Genomic DNA, 15,620 nt, shown 5'->3' with positions numbered 1-15,620 from the left:
AAATGGATGAAATTGTTTTTTCCCCCCCTCATCAATCTACACATAATGACAAAGCAAAAACAGGTTTTTAGACATTTTTGCTCATTTATAAAAAAAATAACTGATATCACATTTACATAAGTATTTTCACACCCTTTACGCAGTACTTTTCTATGTACCTTTGGCAGTGATTACAGCCTTGAGTGTTGAGTATGATGCTACAAGCTTGGCACACCTGTATTTGGAGTTTCTCCCATTTTTCTCTGCAGATCCTCTCAAGCTCGGTGGGGAGTGTCGCTGCACAGTTATTTTCAGGTCTCTCCAGAGATGTTTGATTGGGTTTCAGTCCGGGCTCTGGCTGGGCCACTCAAGGACATTCAGACACTTGTCCCGAAGCCACTCCTGCATTGTCTTGCCTATGTGCTTAAGGTCGTTGTCCTGTTGGAAGGTGAACTTTCGCCAGAGTCTGAGGTCCTGAGTGCTCTGGAACAGAGAGATCCTTGATGAAAACCTGCATTTCGCTCCTTTCATCTTTCCCTCGATCCTGACTAGTCTCCCAGTCCCTGCCACTGAAAAACATCCCCACAGCATGATGCTTCCACCACCATGCTTCACCGTAGGGATGTTGCCAAGTTTCCTCCAGACTTGGCATTCAGGCCAAAGAGTTAAATCTAGGTTTTATCAGATCAGAGAATCTTGTTTCTCATGGTCTGAGAGTCCTTTAGGTGCCTTTTGGCAAGCTCCAAGTAGGCTGTCGTGCCTTTTACTGAGGAGTGGTTTCTGTCTGGCCACTCTACCATAAAGGCCTGATTGGTGGAGTGCTGCAGAAATGGTTGTCCTTCTGGAAGGTTCTCCCGTCTCTACAGAGGAACTCGAGAGCTCTGTCAGTGACCATTTGGTTCTTGGTCACCTCCCTGACCAAGGTCCTTCTCCCCCAATTGCTCAGTATGGCCGGGAGGCTAACTCTAGGAAGAGTCTTGGTGGTTCCAAACTTCTTCCATTTAAGAATGATGAAAGCCACGGTGTTATTGGGGACCTTAAATGCTGCAGAATTATTTTGGTACCCTTCCCCAGATCTGTGCCTCAACACAATCCCGTCTCAGAACTCTACGGACAATTCCTTGGTTTTCTGAAATGCGCTGTCAACTGTGGGACCTTATAAAGACAGGTGTGTGCCTTTCCAAATCATGTCCAATCAATTGAATTTACCACAGGTGGACTCCTATCAAGTTGTAGAAACATCTCAAGGAGGATTAATGGAAACGGGGTGCACATGAGCTCAATTTAGAGTCTCATAGCAATGGGTCTGAATACTTATGTAAATAACTTATTGCTGTTTTTTTATTTGTAATTTGCCAAAATGTCCGAACCTGTTTTTGCTTTGTCATGATGTGGTATTGTGTGTAGATTGCTGTAGGCTGTAACGTAACAAAATGTGGAAAAAGTCAATGGGTCTGAATACTTTCCGAAGGCACTGTATTTCCCACTGTCATTAGGAATGAGCATTTTTATAATATATACTGTGACATGAAAATGTAATGATTGACAACACAAACTTAATTCAAACATCTTAACTTAGGTCTAATCAAAGCTCATTGGAGACCATTACAACGGTTTAAACCGATAAACCACAATGGAGACCGCTGATGCATACAAACCAGCTTTCTTTTCCTCTGGTGTCTCTAATGGCTGCAAGAGGCCAGACCCTAGTCCTAAAGCGGTTCCTAGTCCTACGAAGGACTGGGACCTCCGCCAGCTGGCCATAGAACTGCTTTCTCTGTGCTCCGGGTCAGGGTTCTGCAACTTGCGGCCGACGGGCAGAATTTGGCCAGCGGGTGACTTTATTTGGCCACCCAAATTTTCTGCGCAAATATTTTATTGTTGGACATAAAACACTGTAAAACATTTGTGTTAGGAAAGGGTTCCTAATGTTTGATATACTCAGTGTATTTGATCGTGTACAAATACTTTTTAGTAGTGTATATGGACACCTGCTTGTTAAATCTCATTCCAAGGTCATGGGCATTAATATGGAGTTGGTCTCCCCTTTGCTGCTATAACAGCCTCCACTCTTCTAGGATGGCTTTCCACTAGATGTTGGAACATTGCTGCGGGGACTTGCTTCCATTCAGCCACAAGGATTAGTGAGGTCGGGCACTGATGTTGGGCGATTAGGCCTGGCTCGCAGTCTGCGTTCCAATTCATCCCAAAGGTGTTCGATGGGGTTGAGGTCAGGGTTCTGTGCAGGCCAGTCAAGTTCTTCCACACCGAGCTCAACAAACCATTTCTGTATGGACCTCGCTTTGTGCACAGGGGCGTTGTCATGCTGAAACAGGAAAGGTCCTTCCCCGAACTGTTGCCACAAAGTTAGAAGCACAGAATCGTCTAGAATGACATTGTATGCTGTAGCATTAAGATTTCTCTTCACTGGAACTTAAGGGCCTAGCCCAAACCATGAAAAACAGCCCCAGACCATTATTCCTGCTCCACCAAACTTTACAGGTAGCACATGTATTGGGGCAGGTAGCGTTCTTGTGGCGTCCGCCAAACCCAGATTCGTCCGTCGGACTGCCAGATGGTGAAGCGTGATTCATCACTCCAGAGAACGTGTTTCTACTGCTCCAGAGTCCAATGGCGGCGAACTTTACACCACTCCAGCCGACGCTTGGCATGCACATGGAGATATTAGGCTTGTGTGTGGCTGCTCAGCCATGGAAAGCCAATTCATGATTCTCCCGACTAGCAGTTATTGCGCTGACGTTGCTTCCAGAGGCAGTTTGGAACTCGTTAGTGAGTGTTGCAACCGAGGACGGACGATTTTTACGAGCTTCAGCACTCGTCGGTCCTGTTCTGTGAGCTTGTGTGGCCTACCACTTCGCGGCTGAGATGTTTCTCAGAACAGGGCAAACGGGCTCTAACCAGAATAGAAAGAGGAGTGGAAGGCCCTGGTGCACAACTGAGCAATAGGACAAGTAAATTAGTGTCTAGTTTGAGAAACAGACACCTCACGTCCTCAACTGGCAGCTTCATTAAATAGTACACGCAAAACACCAGTCTCAACGTCAATAGTGAAGAGGCGACTACGGGATGCTGGCCTTCTTGGCAGAGTTGCAAAGAAAAAGCCATATCTCAGTCTGGCCAATAAAAATAAAAGATTAATATGGGCAAAAGAACACACACACTGGACAGAGGAACTCTGCCTAGAAGACCAACATCCCTTAGTTGCCTCTTTACTGTTGACGTTGAGACTGGTGTTTTTGTGGGTACTATTTAATGAAGCTGCCAGTTGAGGACTTGTGAGGTGTCTGTTTCTCAAACTAGACACTCAAATGAACTTGTGCACTGGGGCCTCCCACTCTCTCTATTCTGGTTAGAGCCAGTTTGCCCTCTTCTGTGAAGGGAGTAGTACAGTGTTGTACGAGATCTTCAGTTTCTTGGCAATTTCTCGCATGGAATAGCCTGCATTTCTCAGAACAAGAATAGACTGGTGGGTTTCAGAAGAAAGGTCTTTGTTTCTGGCCATTTTGAGCCTGTAATCAAACCCACAAATGCTGATGCTCCAGATACTCAACTAGTCTAAAGCAGGCCAGTTTTATTGCTTCTTTTTTCAGAACAACAGTTTTCAGCTGTACTAACATAATTGCAAAAGGGTTTTCTAATGATCAATTAGCTTTTTAAAATGATAAACTTGGATTAGCTAACACAACTTACCATTGGAACACAGGAGTGATGGGTTGCTGATAATGGGCCTCTGTACGCCAATGTAGATATTCCATAAAAAATCTGCCATTTCCAGCTACAATAGTCATTTACAACATTAACAATGTCCACACGGTATTTCTGATCAATTTGATGTTATTTTAATGGACAAAAAATGTGCTTTTCTTTCAAAAACAAGGACATTTCTAAGTGACCCCAAACTTTTGAACTGTGTGTATGTCAGTGCAAGGTTTGAAATTATGTTTTAGTCAAATTATATATGTTTGTGCTTCTTGCAGTCTGAAACTATTTCTAATTATGTTTCGCCCCCCTGACCATCCGCTCAAGAAAAAATCTGCCCGTGGCTCAATCTACTTGTGGATCCCTGCTCCAGGGGTTATAGGTGAACTACGGGTGTGGGACCACATAAGGACCTATACACTGTCAACACTATTAGTATTCCACACCCTATGAACCTTCTATTGCAGTGTTAAATCGTTCATATCAACATACCTATGACTCACCTGTATTTATTCAATTATCTAGTGTGTGTTCCCAGTGTCCCATAATGCACCGGTCGCACTTCTATATAATTTGAGAGACACTGGAACATGGTGCAGACAATGGGACTTGTTATGCATGTTAACACAGGAGCGCAAGGAAAAGGAGGGAGGAGATTTAATATCACCTGTTTATTTATTTTTTTACATTTTCTGGGATGCTGTGATTTTACAGTACTGGTGTTTGCCAGCACATTACACTCTGTCAGAAGGCTGCAGTAGCTCTCTCCTCTCCTCATAACTGCTTGGTAGGTTCTCACTAGTTTTAACACTGTTCTCTCTCTCTGTTCTCTCTCTCCTAGGGTCGTCAGCGTTGCCCAGTAACATGGCGTACTTTGGGACCTCTCAGGATGAAGATGCGCTGGATGATGAAGAGGAGTACGAGGATGTGAAGCCAGACGTCAGCGTGGCATCTACTTCCTGTCAGTCCACGCCCAGGAAGGGCAAACCCCAAGGGAAACACACCGTCAATGGCCACGGTACGACAATGTCCTTTTTCTTACCTAACCTCAATGCTAACCCTACGAAACTATCCTCTCTCTCTCTCTCCTTCTCACCCACCCAACCCCGAACCGCCCGGGAAACACGCTGTCAACGGCCACGGTGCGACGCTTCAGCCGTCATACTGCCAGCTCCCTTAGTCTCTATAGAACTCTGTACATGCAGTACAGCACAGTACCACACCACACTCTGACCAATCACAACAGACATTTAACACTGACCAATCATGGTTGAGGGCTGAAGGGAAACAGGTGGATTGGTTCCAATGGACCTAATGTGCACAAGAGGCCCACACGGTTAGAGCTGTCTGCAACCGAGCATGGCTGAGTTAGGGATGGATGGAGGGAGGTAGGGAGAGCATGGAGACTGAGGAACTCACATGGGAGTGTGGCAGGGAGCATTCCATCTTTCCACTCCAATTAACACTAGGAGGGAACAGCGGTAACAAGGTGTTTATGCATTCAGCTCACAGCTGGCCAGGGAGGAGGGGAACAGGGATGGAAAACAAGGAGCACACACCCCAAAGCTCCACCGCTCTCTCTCTCTCACACACACACACACACACACACTGTGTGTGGTTCTGAGGGGAGCTTGTCTTAATGAAACACGTCATGTTAAAACACAACGTGTCAGTGGTGATGAAGGCTACAAGCAGGCAAAGCCACGCAATAAATAGCTACATGTTATCAGTGGCACATGCTTGGTGTTGCTCAGCAACTTTCAGTGGTTATTATAGAAACACACACACACACACTTGTAAGTACAGTGCTATGTTCCTGACTTTGTAGTCCTCCTCCCTGTGACACCAGATCCACCAGCCCAGGCAATCCCCATGGAAACAAGGCCAGTGTTCTTAGTTCCAAGTATCTTAAACGCCTGTCCGCCAGTAGTGTTAGGCCTAGACCGTAAGTACCTGAGGAGCCTGTCTGCCAGTAGTGTTAGGCCTAGACCGTAAATACCTGAGGAGCCTGTCTGCCAGTAGTGTTAGGCCTAGACCGTAAGTACCTGAGGAGCCTGTCTGCCAGTAGTGTTAGGCCTAGACCGTAAGTACCTGAGGAGCCTGTCTGCCAGTAGTGTTAGGCCTAGACCGTAAGTACCTGAGAAGCCTGTCTGCCAGTAGTGTTAGGCCTAGACCGTAAGTACCTGAGAAGCCTGTCTGCCAGTAGTGTTAGGCCTAGACCGTAAGTACCTGAGAAGCCTGTCTCCCAGTCAGTGGCGATTTTTAGCATGTAAATCTGGGTTGGGAAAACACTTTTTTTTTTTTTTTTTTTTACATGCATGCCAGCAAAGCCACTAGACAGTACATGAATTGCACTATAATGGTGACAAACTGTTATGGCCTACATGAAGCTGAACCAACAGCAGAGCACCAACAGCAGTCCCAACACCATACCACCCCTACACCTGGCTATCAGCGGAGCCTTGTCTGGCAGAGAAACAGTTAATTCAGCCTCATTTTACTGCCTTTCAAAAAAACATAGCTCATAAGGTGGACTTAAACAAATGTGGTTTCTACTGACAATTGAGATGTACAAACTATGGCATAAGGGGACAACGAGCGTGTAAGAGGCAATCCGTAATTTCGATTAAGACATTCATGAGTGAGCTAGGACGGACGTAGTCAATATAACCATTTGTTCAGTACTTTTGAAATGTACAGCGACAATTTATAACATGGGCTACTAACATCTTACTACCCAACATACACTTAGTATTATTTTCTTAGCTACAGTATACATATCGCCCTGGCATATCACATCATTTATGCATTTATACAAGATATTTTTGGACTCGCCTTGTTGTGCTGTGCTCCCTTGAACAGGAAGGTGATGCGTCGCTCCTTTGTGGGAACATTTTGTCATCAAAGTCTGGCATTCTCTTGATTTATGGTGCTTTCAAGATAACTGGGTACTCGGGGGGGGGGGGGGGACAAGGTCGAATCATGATGACGCAAGTGATCATCAGCTTGGAGCTCTAGAAAGAGGCCCCAGTTATCGACTTGAATTTGCGATTTCCAACTTGTTGTAATGTGTATGTTCAATGGCCGATGAGCACCGATACATTTTATCTATAATTTCTCTTCATATGACAAGGATTGAAAAGGATTTGCCAGTAGATTGTCGACTTGATTAATGACTGCTTGTTTGCTAGCTAAGATTCTGAAAGTATCAGTCCAATCAAAGCTACTGTACATATGTGATTTGACATCATTTTATTTGTGGCCAATGACCTTGAGCCGCTTTGGTTGGGTTCTTCTAATGTAACTCTATGGCAGCACCCAAGGGGCTTGAATTTGACCATTACCCGTAGATGTCGCAGTGACGTAGTTTCCACATGAATGACTGAACACTGAGCCAATCACGGTGCAACTAAAGAACATTACCAACCCCAACGCTATGTATTTTACTCTGGCTGCCCCACCACGGAAGGCACTGAGTTAGGCTGAAACACCTGCATTTTCAAGCTGCCTTTCTTCAGAAAGTAAAAAAGAGACCAAGTTTGTATGCAGCTTTATTAACTCAATGATTATTACTTTTACATTGTTTGCAAACTGATATGTGACGTATTAATGCCAAATTAACATGCAAAACAGGCACACAAAAAAGACTGGTCGCCACTGCTCCCAGTACAGTGTTAGGCCTGGTCTGTAAGTACCATAGAAGCCTGTATCCCAGTACAGTATTATACCTGGCCAGTACAGTACACTATAAGGCCGTGTGTCAGATGTGACACTTTTAACATGTAGCGTGGGCAGGACTTCAGTAGTTTATTTGAGCTGCTGTGCACAGAATGAGAAATCATAGAGCTCTGCTTTCATTACCCTGCACCTTGCTAACCCCAACCATGTTTACATTTTCTAAATTAAACACCTTTTTATTGAGTTCAGTTTTCCAGTAGCTTTTCAAAACGCTGAAGGGACTTAGACAGACGGGGGGAGAGAACGAACCGTGTCGTTTTATAAACGCCAGCGACTGTTGATATTAAAATAGTGAACCTCCATAAAATATAAAGAGAGCTATTGAATGTGTTAATTGGAATGGTTCAGCCTGCTGATGTCAATGCTTCTGCTCTCGTCTGAGGTTAGCAGGGCTGGAGTCTGGTGTTTGACCAATATAATGTTCACCACAAGTCACTGTACAAGACTGGAGGAAATATTTCATTGAAATGATCAATTCTTGTTAAAGTTTTAATATACAGTGCCTTCAGAAAGTATTCACAACCCTTGACTTTTTCCACATTTTGTTACAGCCTGAATTTGAAATTGATTAAATGTAGTTTTTTTTGCTCACTGGCCTACACACAATACACAATAATGTCAGTGGAATTGTTAAAAAAAAATTTTTTACAAATGAATTACTAAAGAAAAGATGAAATGTCTTAAGTCAATAAGTGTTCAACCCCTTTATGGCAAGCCTAAACACTTTCAGGAGTAAAACATTGCTTAAGTCCCATAAGTTGCATGTACTTGCATTGTGTGCAATAATAGTGTTTAACATGATTTTTGAATAACTTCCTCATCTCTGTACCCCACACATATAATTGTCTCTAAGGTCCCTCAGTCGAGCAGTGGATTTCAAACACAGATTCTACCACAAAGACCAGGGAGGTTTTCCAATGCCCCATAAAGTTGGGCACCTATTGGTAGGGTAAACATAAAAAAGCAAACACTGAATATACCTTTGAGCATGTTGACGTTATTAATTACACTTTAGATGGTGTATCAATACACCCAGTCACTACAAAGATACAGGTGTCCTTCCAAACTCTGTTGCCAGAGAGGAAGGAACCGCTTAGGAATTCACTGAGGCCAATGGTAACTTTAAAAACAATTTAGAGTTGAATGGCTGTGATGGAGGAAAACTGAGGATGGATGAACAACATTGTAGTTACTCCACAACACTAACCTAATTGACAGAGTGCAAAGGAGGATGCCTGTACAGAATAAAAACATTCCAAAACATGCATCCTGTTTGCAACAAGGCACTAAAATAATACTGCAAAAAATTGTGGCAAAGCAATTCACTTTTTTGTCCTGAATACAACACATTACAGGGTAACGTTCTCCATATTTTCAAGCATAGTGGTGGCTGCATCATGTTATGGGTATGCTTGTAATCATTAAAGACGGGAGTTTTTCAGGATATAGAAGAAACGGAATGGAGCTCAGCACAGGTAAAATCCTAGAGGAAAACCTGGTTGTCTGCTTTCCACCAGACACTGGGAGATGAATTCACCTTTCAGCAGGACAATAACCTAAAACACAAGGCCAAATCTACACTGGAGTTGTTTACCAAGAAGACATTGAATGCTCCTGAGTGGCAGAGTTAAAGTTCTGACTATAAATATGCGTGAAAATCTATGGCATGACCTGAAAATGGTTGTCTAGCAATGATCAACAACCAATTTGACAGGACTTAAAGCATTTTGAGAACAATAATGGGCAAATGTTGCACAATCCAGGTGTGGAAAGCTCTTAGACTTACCCAGAAAGACTCACAGCTGTATTCTCTGCCAAAAGGTGCTTCTATTTACTTATGTAAATTAGATGTATATATTTCATTTTCAATACATTTTGATAAACATGTTTTCACTTTTTCATTATGGTGTATTGTGTGTAAATGAGTGAGACGTTTGTATTTAATCAATTTTGAATTCTGGCTGTAACACAACAGAATGTGGAATAAGTCACGGGGTATGAATACTTTCTGAAGGCACTGTAAGCCAGCAGCATCCCTTCTACACTGCCCTGAAATCATATTTTCTCTGTTGGTCCGGTGTTCAATCTCCTAAGCTGATCTAAGATCATCTTTCTTTCCTGTTGGTTCAGTGTTGAACGGCCCCAGCAAGGCGCCCCGAGACAGCCACAAGCCCAGAGGGAAGGAGTGGGTGCAGGTGAGAGAGCGCAGTGAGAGGGCCGAGGCCCGGAGGGAGCATGCCCTCAGCCAGCTAGAGGCTACAGCCAGGGGCCACACCCTACCCAGGGGCCACACTACCAACGGACTGCCCCACAGGAGGGCCGCGGAGGAGCTCTGCAAGCAGGTACTGTATCATACTTCATCTATACCTGAACAGTATGCTTCGTTGATTTGGCTAATATGTAACTCTCTATAATGGTCATAAAGATGGCTGACCAGCATGCCTCAGTAGCCACCAGGCACGTGATTAAAGAGCAGACATTATCGTCATTAGAAGAGCAGTAATGTGTTATGATAAAAAAAGATGATACATTAATAGAGTAACATAATAGCAGCATGCTCAGTGTTGTGTGAAATCCCTGAGCTCCTCTCCTCCCTTTGTCTCTGTGTAATGATTGTATTTCAGTCTGCTACTATATTTAGTACCGAGGCTGGGTTGTGAAAGCTGCCTTCCTGTCCAAGACGTTCCGTTGGTTTAAAATAGCTCTACTAAGGAGGAGAGGTCGGGAGGAGGATGGAGAGTAACTTTGACTCGGCTCAAAAAGCACATTGTGCTTCTGACAATTGCGTGAACTAGTCAGAATGGAGTGCTGGGGGCTTTGCCTCGTCAGAGAGGGTAGCATCAAGACTAGCAGCTCTCCCAGACGGCCAGCAGACGGGGCCGAGCCATGCTGTCTCATGTTGATGCCGGGCCTGTCGGTTTTAAGTGCTGCCAACTGACTAATTAAGGAACAATGAATCTCAATGAGCAGGGGAGAGCCAAGACAAACTACGCTCAAGTTATTGGCCTTTGTTCTATCCCCCCTCCCTCTGTCCTCCTCTCTCTCTGCTTTCGCTCTCCTTTCGCTCTCTCCTTCTGATTAATCCCCCCCCCCCCCTCTCTTTCTCCTCTCACTCTTTACCTCTGTTCATATGTTATGCTGGCAGATTTACCATCCTTGGCAACAGAGCTCCAATCATTTTGAGGGATTAGCATTTTGTGTTTTCTGATATTAACTGTGAGTGCAGCAGTAGGCTGATGTCCAATCCCATGGCCGAAAGCATCGCGATCAGGATCCTTATCTGTGGAAGGGAATCAGCCATAGGTTAAAGGTTATCATACAAGAACCCAATGGCCTTGTTGTACAGCAGTTAGAGTAAGCCAGAGTCATGATGTTCTATGAGATCCGAACTGAGGAATGTTAATGGCGCAGGAATATTGGGCTGCTGCTCCGGTCTCCTGTTGACCTTTCTGTCTCAGTTTAAAAGTCAATATTCTGAAGGCTATTCATGAAGACTAAGGCCACATCTTTTCAGCTATCACATTGGTTGGTTTGTTTGTGTGTGTCTGTTTCTCTAAGCACTGGAAGGGTTACGTTTCCAGCTCCGCTTCCTGATCCAGTCTGTTTCTATTGTTTTGTTGAGATGGATCCAGTCTGTTCCTATAAGCAGCTGAGTTGCAGATGTTCCATGTGAATCTTCTTGCCATCCTGCAGATTGGCTATAGCAACACATGATGTCATCCTGGCCCATCCCCCGCCACCCCCCTCTTCCCACTCACGTGTGACCAAAATCCACTTCAGAGGGTTGGCTGTGGTTCTGTTCTCGTTCTCTCTCTCCACCTCTCACCTCTGTTTCCGGCACTGATTTTTCTCCTTAGTTCTCACCAGTCTTTTGGTGCTTTCTACAGTAGCATTTGGGGCCTTCTCCTGCTCCATGGGGCTGGGATGTAGCCTGTCTTCTCTCTCCCTCTCCTCTGTCTCAGACCAGACTATTACAGTGCAAGGCCAGGGCTCACGTGCACACCAACCCTCAAGGCTTGTGCAGCAGCGCAGTGCCAGTGAGCTCTCTAGTGGTGAAACTAAAGTAGACCGCCACCCAGCCCGCTGTGCCTTTTTGTCAGCATATCTGTTCAGTCACAGTTGGCTGACTGGCTTTCTGTTTCTATTACTTTGGTCTTCGAAGCCAAACGGATGAGTTTGACCCCTAAAGGAAGGTGTTGTTTAAATTCTGCAGACAGAAGTCTTAAGAATCTTATTTAATCTTTGGTTATGACCCTAACCTTCTAGAGTTCTAGAATCTGATGTGTTCGTTGGTTCTTGGCGTTACGTTTCGAGCCCCTGGCAGACGTCACGCTACGTTTAGACATCATCACTCAGGCCTGCCGGGGCGACGCCGTTCTTTGTCTCTCTAAAATACAAAGGGGCTTTATTGGCATGCGAAACGTGTTTACATTGCCTAAGCAAGTGAAATAAATAAAAGTTATAACTCAAAACCGATCAGTAACATTGCACTCTCTAAGGTTTGAAAATGATAGACATTTCAAGTGTTATATTATCCGCTATGTACAGTGTGTTAGCAATGTGCAAATAGTTGTAGTACGAATAGTAGGCGAAGATAAATAAACAAATCAATGATTGGTGGTATTTACAATTGTTTGTTTGCTTCACTGGTTGCCCTTTTTCTCATGGCAACGGGACACATCTTGCTGCTGTGATTGCACACTACGGTATTTCACCTAACAGATATGGGAGTTGATCAATTTTTTTATTTTTTATATTCGTTGTGGGTCCATAGGATCTGTGGGAAATGTGTATCTCCTAAGGTGGTCATACATTTGGCAGGCGGTTAGGAAGTGCAGCTCAGTTTCCACCTCATTTTGTGTGCATGAAGCCTGTCTTCTCTTGAGAGCCAGGTCTGCCTATGGCGGCCTCTCTCAATAGCAATGGATTTTCTTAATTTTGGGTCAGTCACTGTGGTCAAATATGCTCTGTTTTTGTTGGTTGATTCTTTCCAGTGTCAATTAGTTATCTTTTTGCCTTTTCATCATTTGGTTGGGTCAAATTGTGTTGCTGTCCTGGGGCTCTGTGGGGTCTTTGTGAACAGCCCCAGAACCAGCTGGCTGAGGGGCCTCTTTTCTAGGTGGATCTCTCTGTAGGTGAGGGCTTTGTGATGGAATGTGTAGGCATTCTGTGTGTGTCTCTTGTCTCCTCTCTCTGTTGCCTCTCTCGCTGTCAACTCCCCTCTCTCTCTCCCCTCCCTTCTCCCCCCTCTCGCTCTCCATCCTTCCTTCTCTGTATTTTTCCACTGTTGGAGTGGAAGGGGACAGGATTGATGAAGGGGGTCACATTTCACTCCCCTTATCTTTTAATAGCCTCTCTTTGTGTTGGCTGCACCTGATAGGAATACAATACAGCTGCGGCCCTGCTTCAAACGCAGCCGTCAAGCCTGCTGTCACCTCCCTCTGGCACCTCGCTGGTTCGATAACGCCATCCTCTCATCTCCTCTGCATAGTTCGCTTACAGCAGGATGCTTCAGCAGGGCTACTAGGTTCACTTACAACAGGGTGCTACTCAAACTGAGGGATGCAGTGGGAAGAACAGCAGAGCAGCTAGTGGGGTCTAAGCAGAAAGCTGGTGTGCAGCTGCCAGAAACCCCAATGTATCCGTCTCAGTCCAGACATCCCCTCTGTTTTGACTACACACACCGTTTCCATTTTACTAGACACACACATGTATATTAACATGAATGAAGTTTGTTCCTGTTCATGTTGATGCTAGTCTGTATCATGTTCTGGGGAGGGTGGTTTAGGGGCAGCACTAAAACTAGGGCAAGTAAACAACATGACGGGAGAGAGGGAACTGAGAGAAGGAGTCGACTCTGCTTCTTCCGCTGGTGGGTCTGGGTGGCTTCATTCCCCCAGCGGCCATTAGCCAGTGAGGTCCACGACGTAACCCAAACTACCTACATTAGAGCTCACATGTTCAGCAGGGGTTCTCAGATCTGCGACAAAAAAAAAAGTATTTTCGCCATTTTAAAGAGCTTAAAGAAACCATACCAAATAAAACTGTCTTTCTGCTGGGATGGGGTTTCAAGTAGTAACCCATTTTATGTAGTGTTTTGTACATACAGCAGTTGGCTCTGAAGTGAACCTCACTCTTCATGTTAGGGCCGGGATGGCTTTTTCATCTGTTGTTGAAGCTGATTGATCTGTTTTTTGCCCTGTGAGAAGAGTGTTTGTTTATAACTAGCTGATTTGAAAGTACAGCAACCCTGTATAGGCTTTAATGAATGGCAGCAATTTCTGCATAGCATTTAGTTCTAACCCTAACTCTTTACTTTTATAGCTGTTTCAGCGTGTTAATGTTAGCTTGGAGTTTTTACTTCAATGTGAAGCTCCAGCTCCTGAGAGTGTGTGTTAGTGCAGGGATTCTGTGTACTATTTTGCTGCACTACAGTATGTGAATAAACAACTCCATGTTTCTGGTCTCTCTCTCTCGCCTCCCACTCTCAGGTCTCTAAAGTGAACGGAGTCACACGGGTGTCCCAGACAGGCAGGCACACGGCCGGTGCCAAAAAAACGAAAGACTTCAGACTGCCGTCCAAAACTGTGAATGGCCTCGTCACATACACCAAAGGAAAACGAGAACTGGTGAAGAAAACCAAACTGAACAAGCGCAAACACAGCACTGCTGCTACCCATAGAGCCCATAGCAACAATCGCCACCACAACCACCTCCAGCGCCACCAGCGACTCCCCCTCTCCAACTCAGGAAAAGCCCAGAATAGCAAAGCAAAAACAAGCAAGCAGGTGCTATTATCCAATGGGGTGCACAAGGTGACCAACGGGGGCGGAGTGCGCCTCAACGGGCACCTCTGTGCCAAGCAGGAGGTGGGCAGGCAGGGGCGTGAGGGACTGAGGAACTCCAAGCGGAGGCTGGAGGTGGCGGTGGCTGCCATCGGGGCGGTGGCTGACTCCCAGGGTAAGTTGGTCGTCCTGGAGACTAACCGCAACCGTAAGAAGACCAAACAGAACCATAGCAGCCCTCTGGAGACACGCAGTAAGAAAGCATGTCAGGACAAGGCCTCGGTCCCTAACGGACACATTGTCATGGAAACCACCCCTCCCCCCTCCCTGCTAGCCCCACCCCCTCCCTCCACACCACTAGCCAATCCAGAGCCAGGGCGTCAGCGGCCCAAGCGAGCGTCAGCCGGCAAGTTGATGTTCATCAGACAAGCACAGCACCGGGCGCAGGCTGCCTCTAACCCTAACCACACCCACACCCTTAACCGCTCAACTACCTCAGAGTCCCCTGGCCACACCCCCGGGCATACCCCTCACAAACCAGCAGAGCCCCGACCTGACAGGGAGTGGGAAAGGGAGAAGGAGAGGGCGGAGAGGAGCAGGGCGAGCTGGGCAGCGTTGGGTGAGGCACCAGAGTTCAGTCCCACCCAGCGGGAGTTCCAGGACCCCCTGGTGTACCTGGACTCTGTGCGGGAGGGGGCGGAGCCCTGCGGACTGTGTCGGGTGGTTCCCCCGGCTGACTGGCGCCCAGAGTGCAAACTGAACGATGAGATGCGCTTTGTGACCCAGGTGCAGCGCATCCACAAGCTAGGCCGTCGCTGGGGCCCTAACGTACAGAGGCTAGCCTGCATCAAGAAGCACCTCAAATCTCAGGGCATCACCATGGAAGACCCACCACTCATCGGTGAGTCTAACTCAGACTGTCCCTACTTTACCAGCAACACAACCCTAACACTGGTCATCAGTTAGTCAGACACACTCACATAGGCTGGACGACTGTCGCAAAACGGACCTCTTTAGCAAACATCACAAAAATTGGGTATCGACAGTATTGACAATCCAATAAAATGTTTGTTGCCTTCCACCAACTGTATCTGGTATTTATACTGTGAGGTCAATATCAATGTTCAGATGTGGCCTGTATGTCTGAGACAATAAAACTATACCCAGCAGCTTGTCTGTCACTTTAGATCTCTCACTCAGCAGCTTGATGTGTTTTAAACAGCCTCTAGCCCAGTCAGTCTATATGGCTGAAATAAATGTTTACTGAATCGGTTTGAGAATACGGCCGATGTAGTGCTATCATACTACTGCACTGTTGGAGCTAGGAACACAAGAATTTCGCTACACCCGCAATAACATCTGCTAAATATTTGTATGTGACCAATTTGATTAGATCAT

General features: G+C 45.7%; 1 protein-coding gene across 2 annotated transcripts in view; it reads left to right on the top strand.

Annotated features, from left to right (window-relative positions):
* Positions 1 to 15,620, top strand: part of LOC139554855 (protein Jumonji-like) — an 88,297-nt gene that overhangs the window by 64,911 nt on the left and 7,766 nt on the right. For both annotated transcript variants that reach the window (XM_071368061.1, XM_071368060.1), the window contains 3 exons: positions 4,541 to 4,717; positions 9,568 to 9,779; positions 13,929 to 15,123. In XM_071368061.1, coding sequence (XP_071224162.1) covers positions 4,541 to 4,717; positions 9,568 to 9,779; positions 13,929 to 15,123 — 1,584 coding nt within the window. The remainder of the gene's footprint in view (positions 1 to 4,540; positions 4,718 to 9,567; positions 9,780 to 13,928; positions 15,124 to 15,620) is intronic.

This window comes from Salvelinus alpinus, chromosome 26, assembly GCF_045679555.1.
Source record: "Salvelinus alpinus chromosome 26, SLU_Salpinus.1, whole genome shotgun sequence".
Lineage (NCBI taxonomy): Eukaryota > Metazoa > Chordata > Actinopteri > Salmoniformes > Salmonidae > Salvelinus > Salvelinus alpinus.
This window is presented reverse-complemented; position numbering and strand designations above follow the sequence as displayed.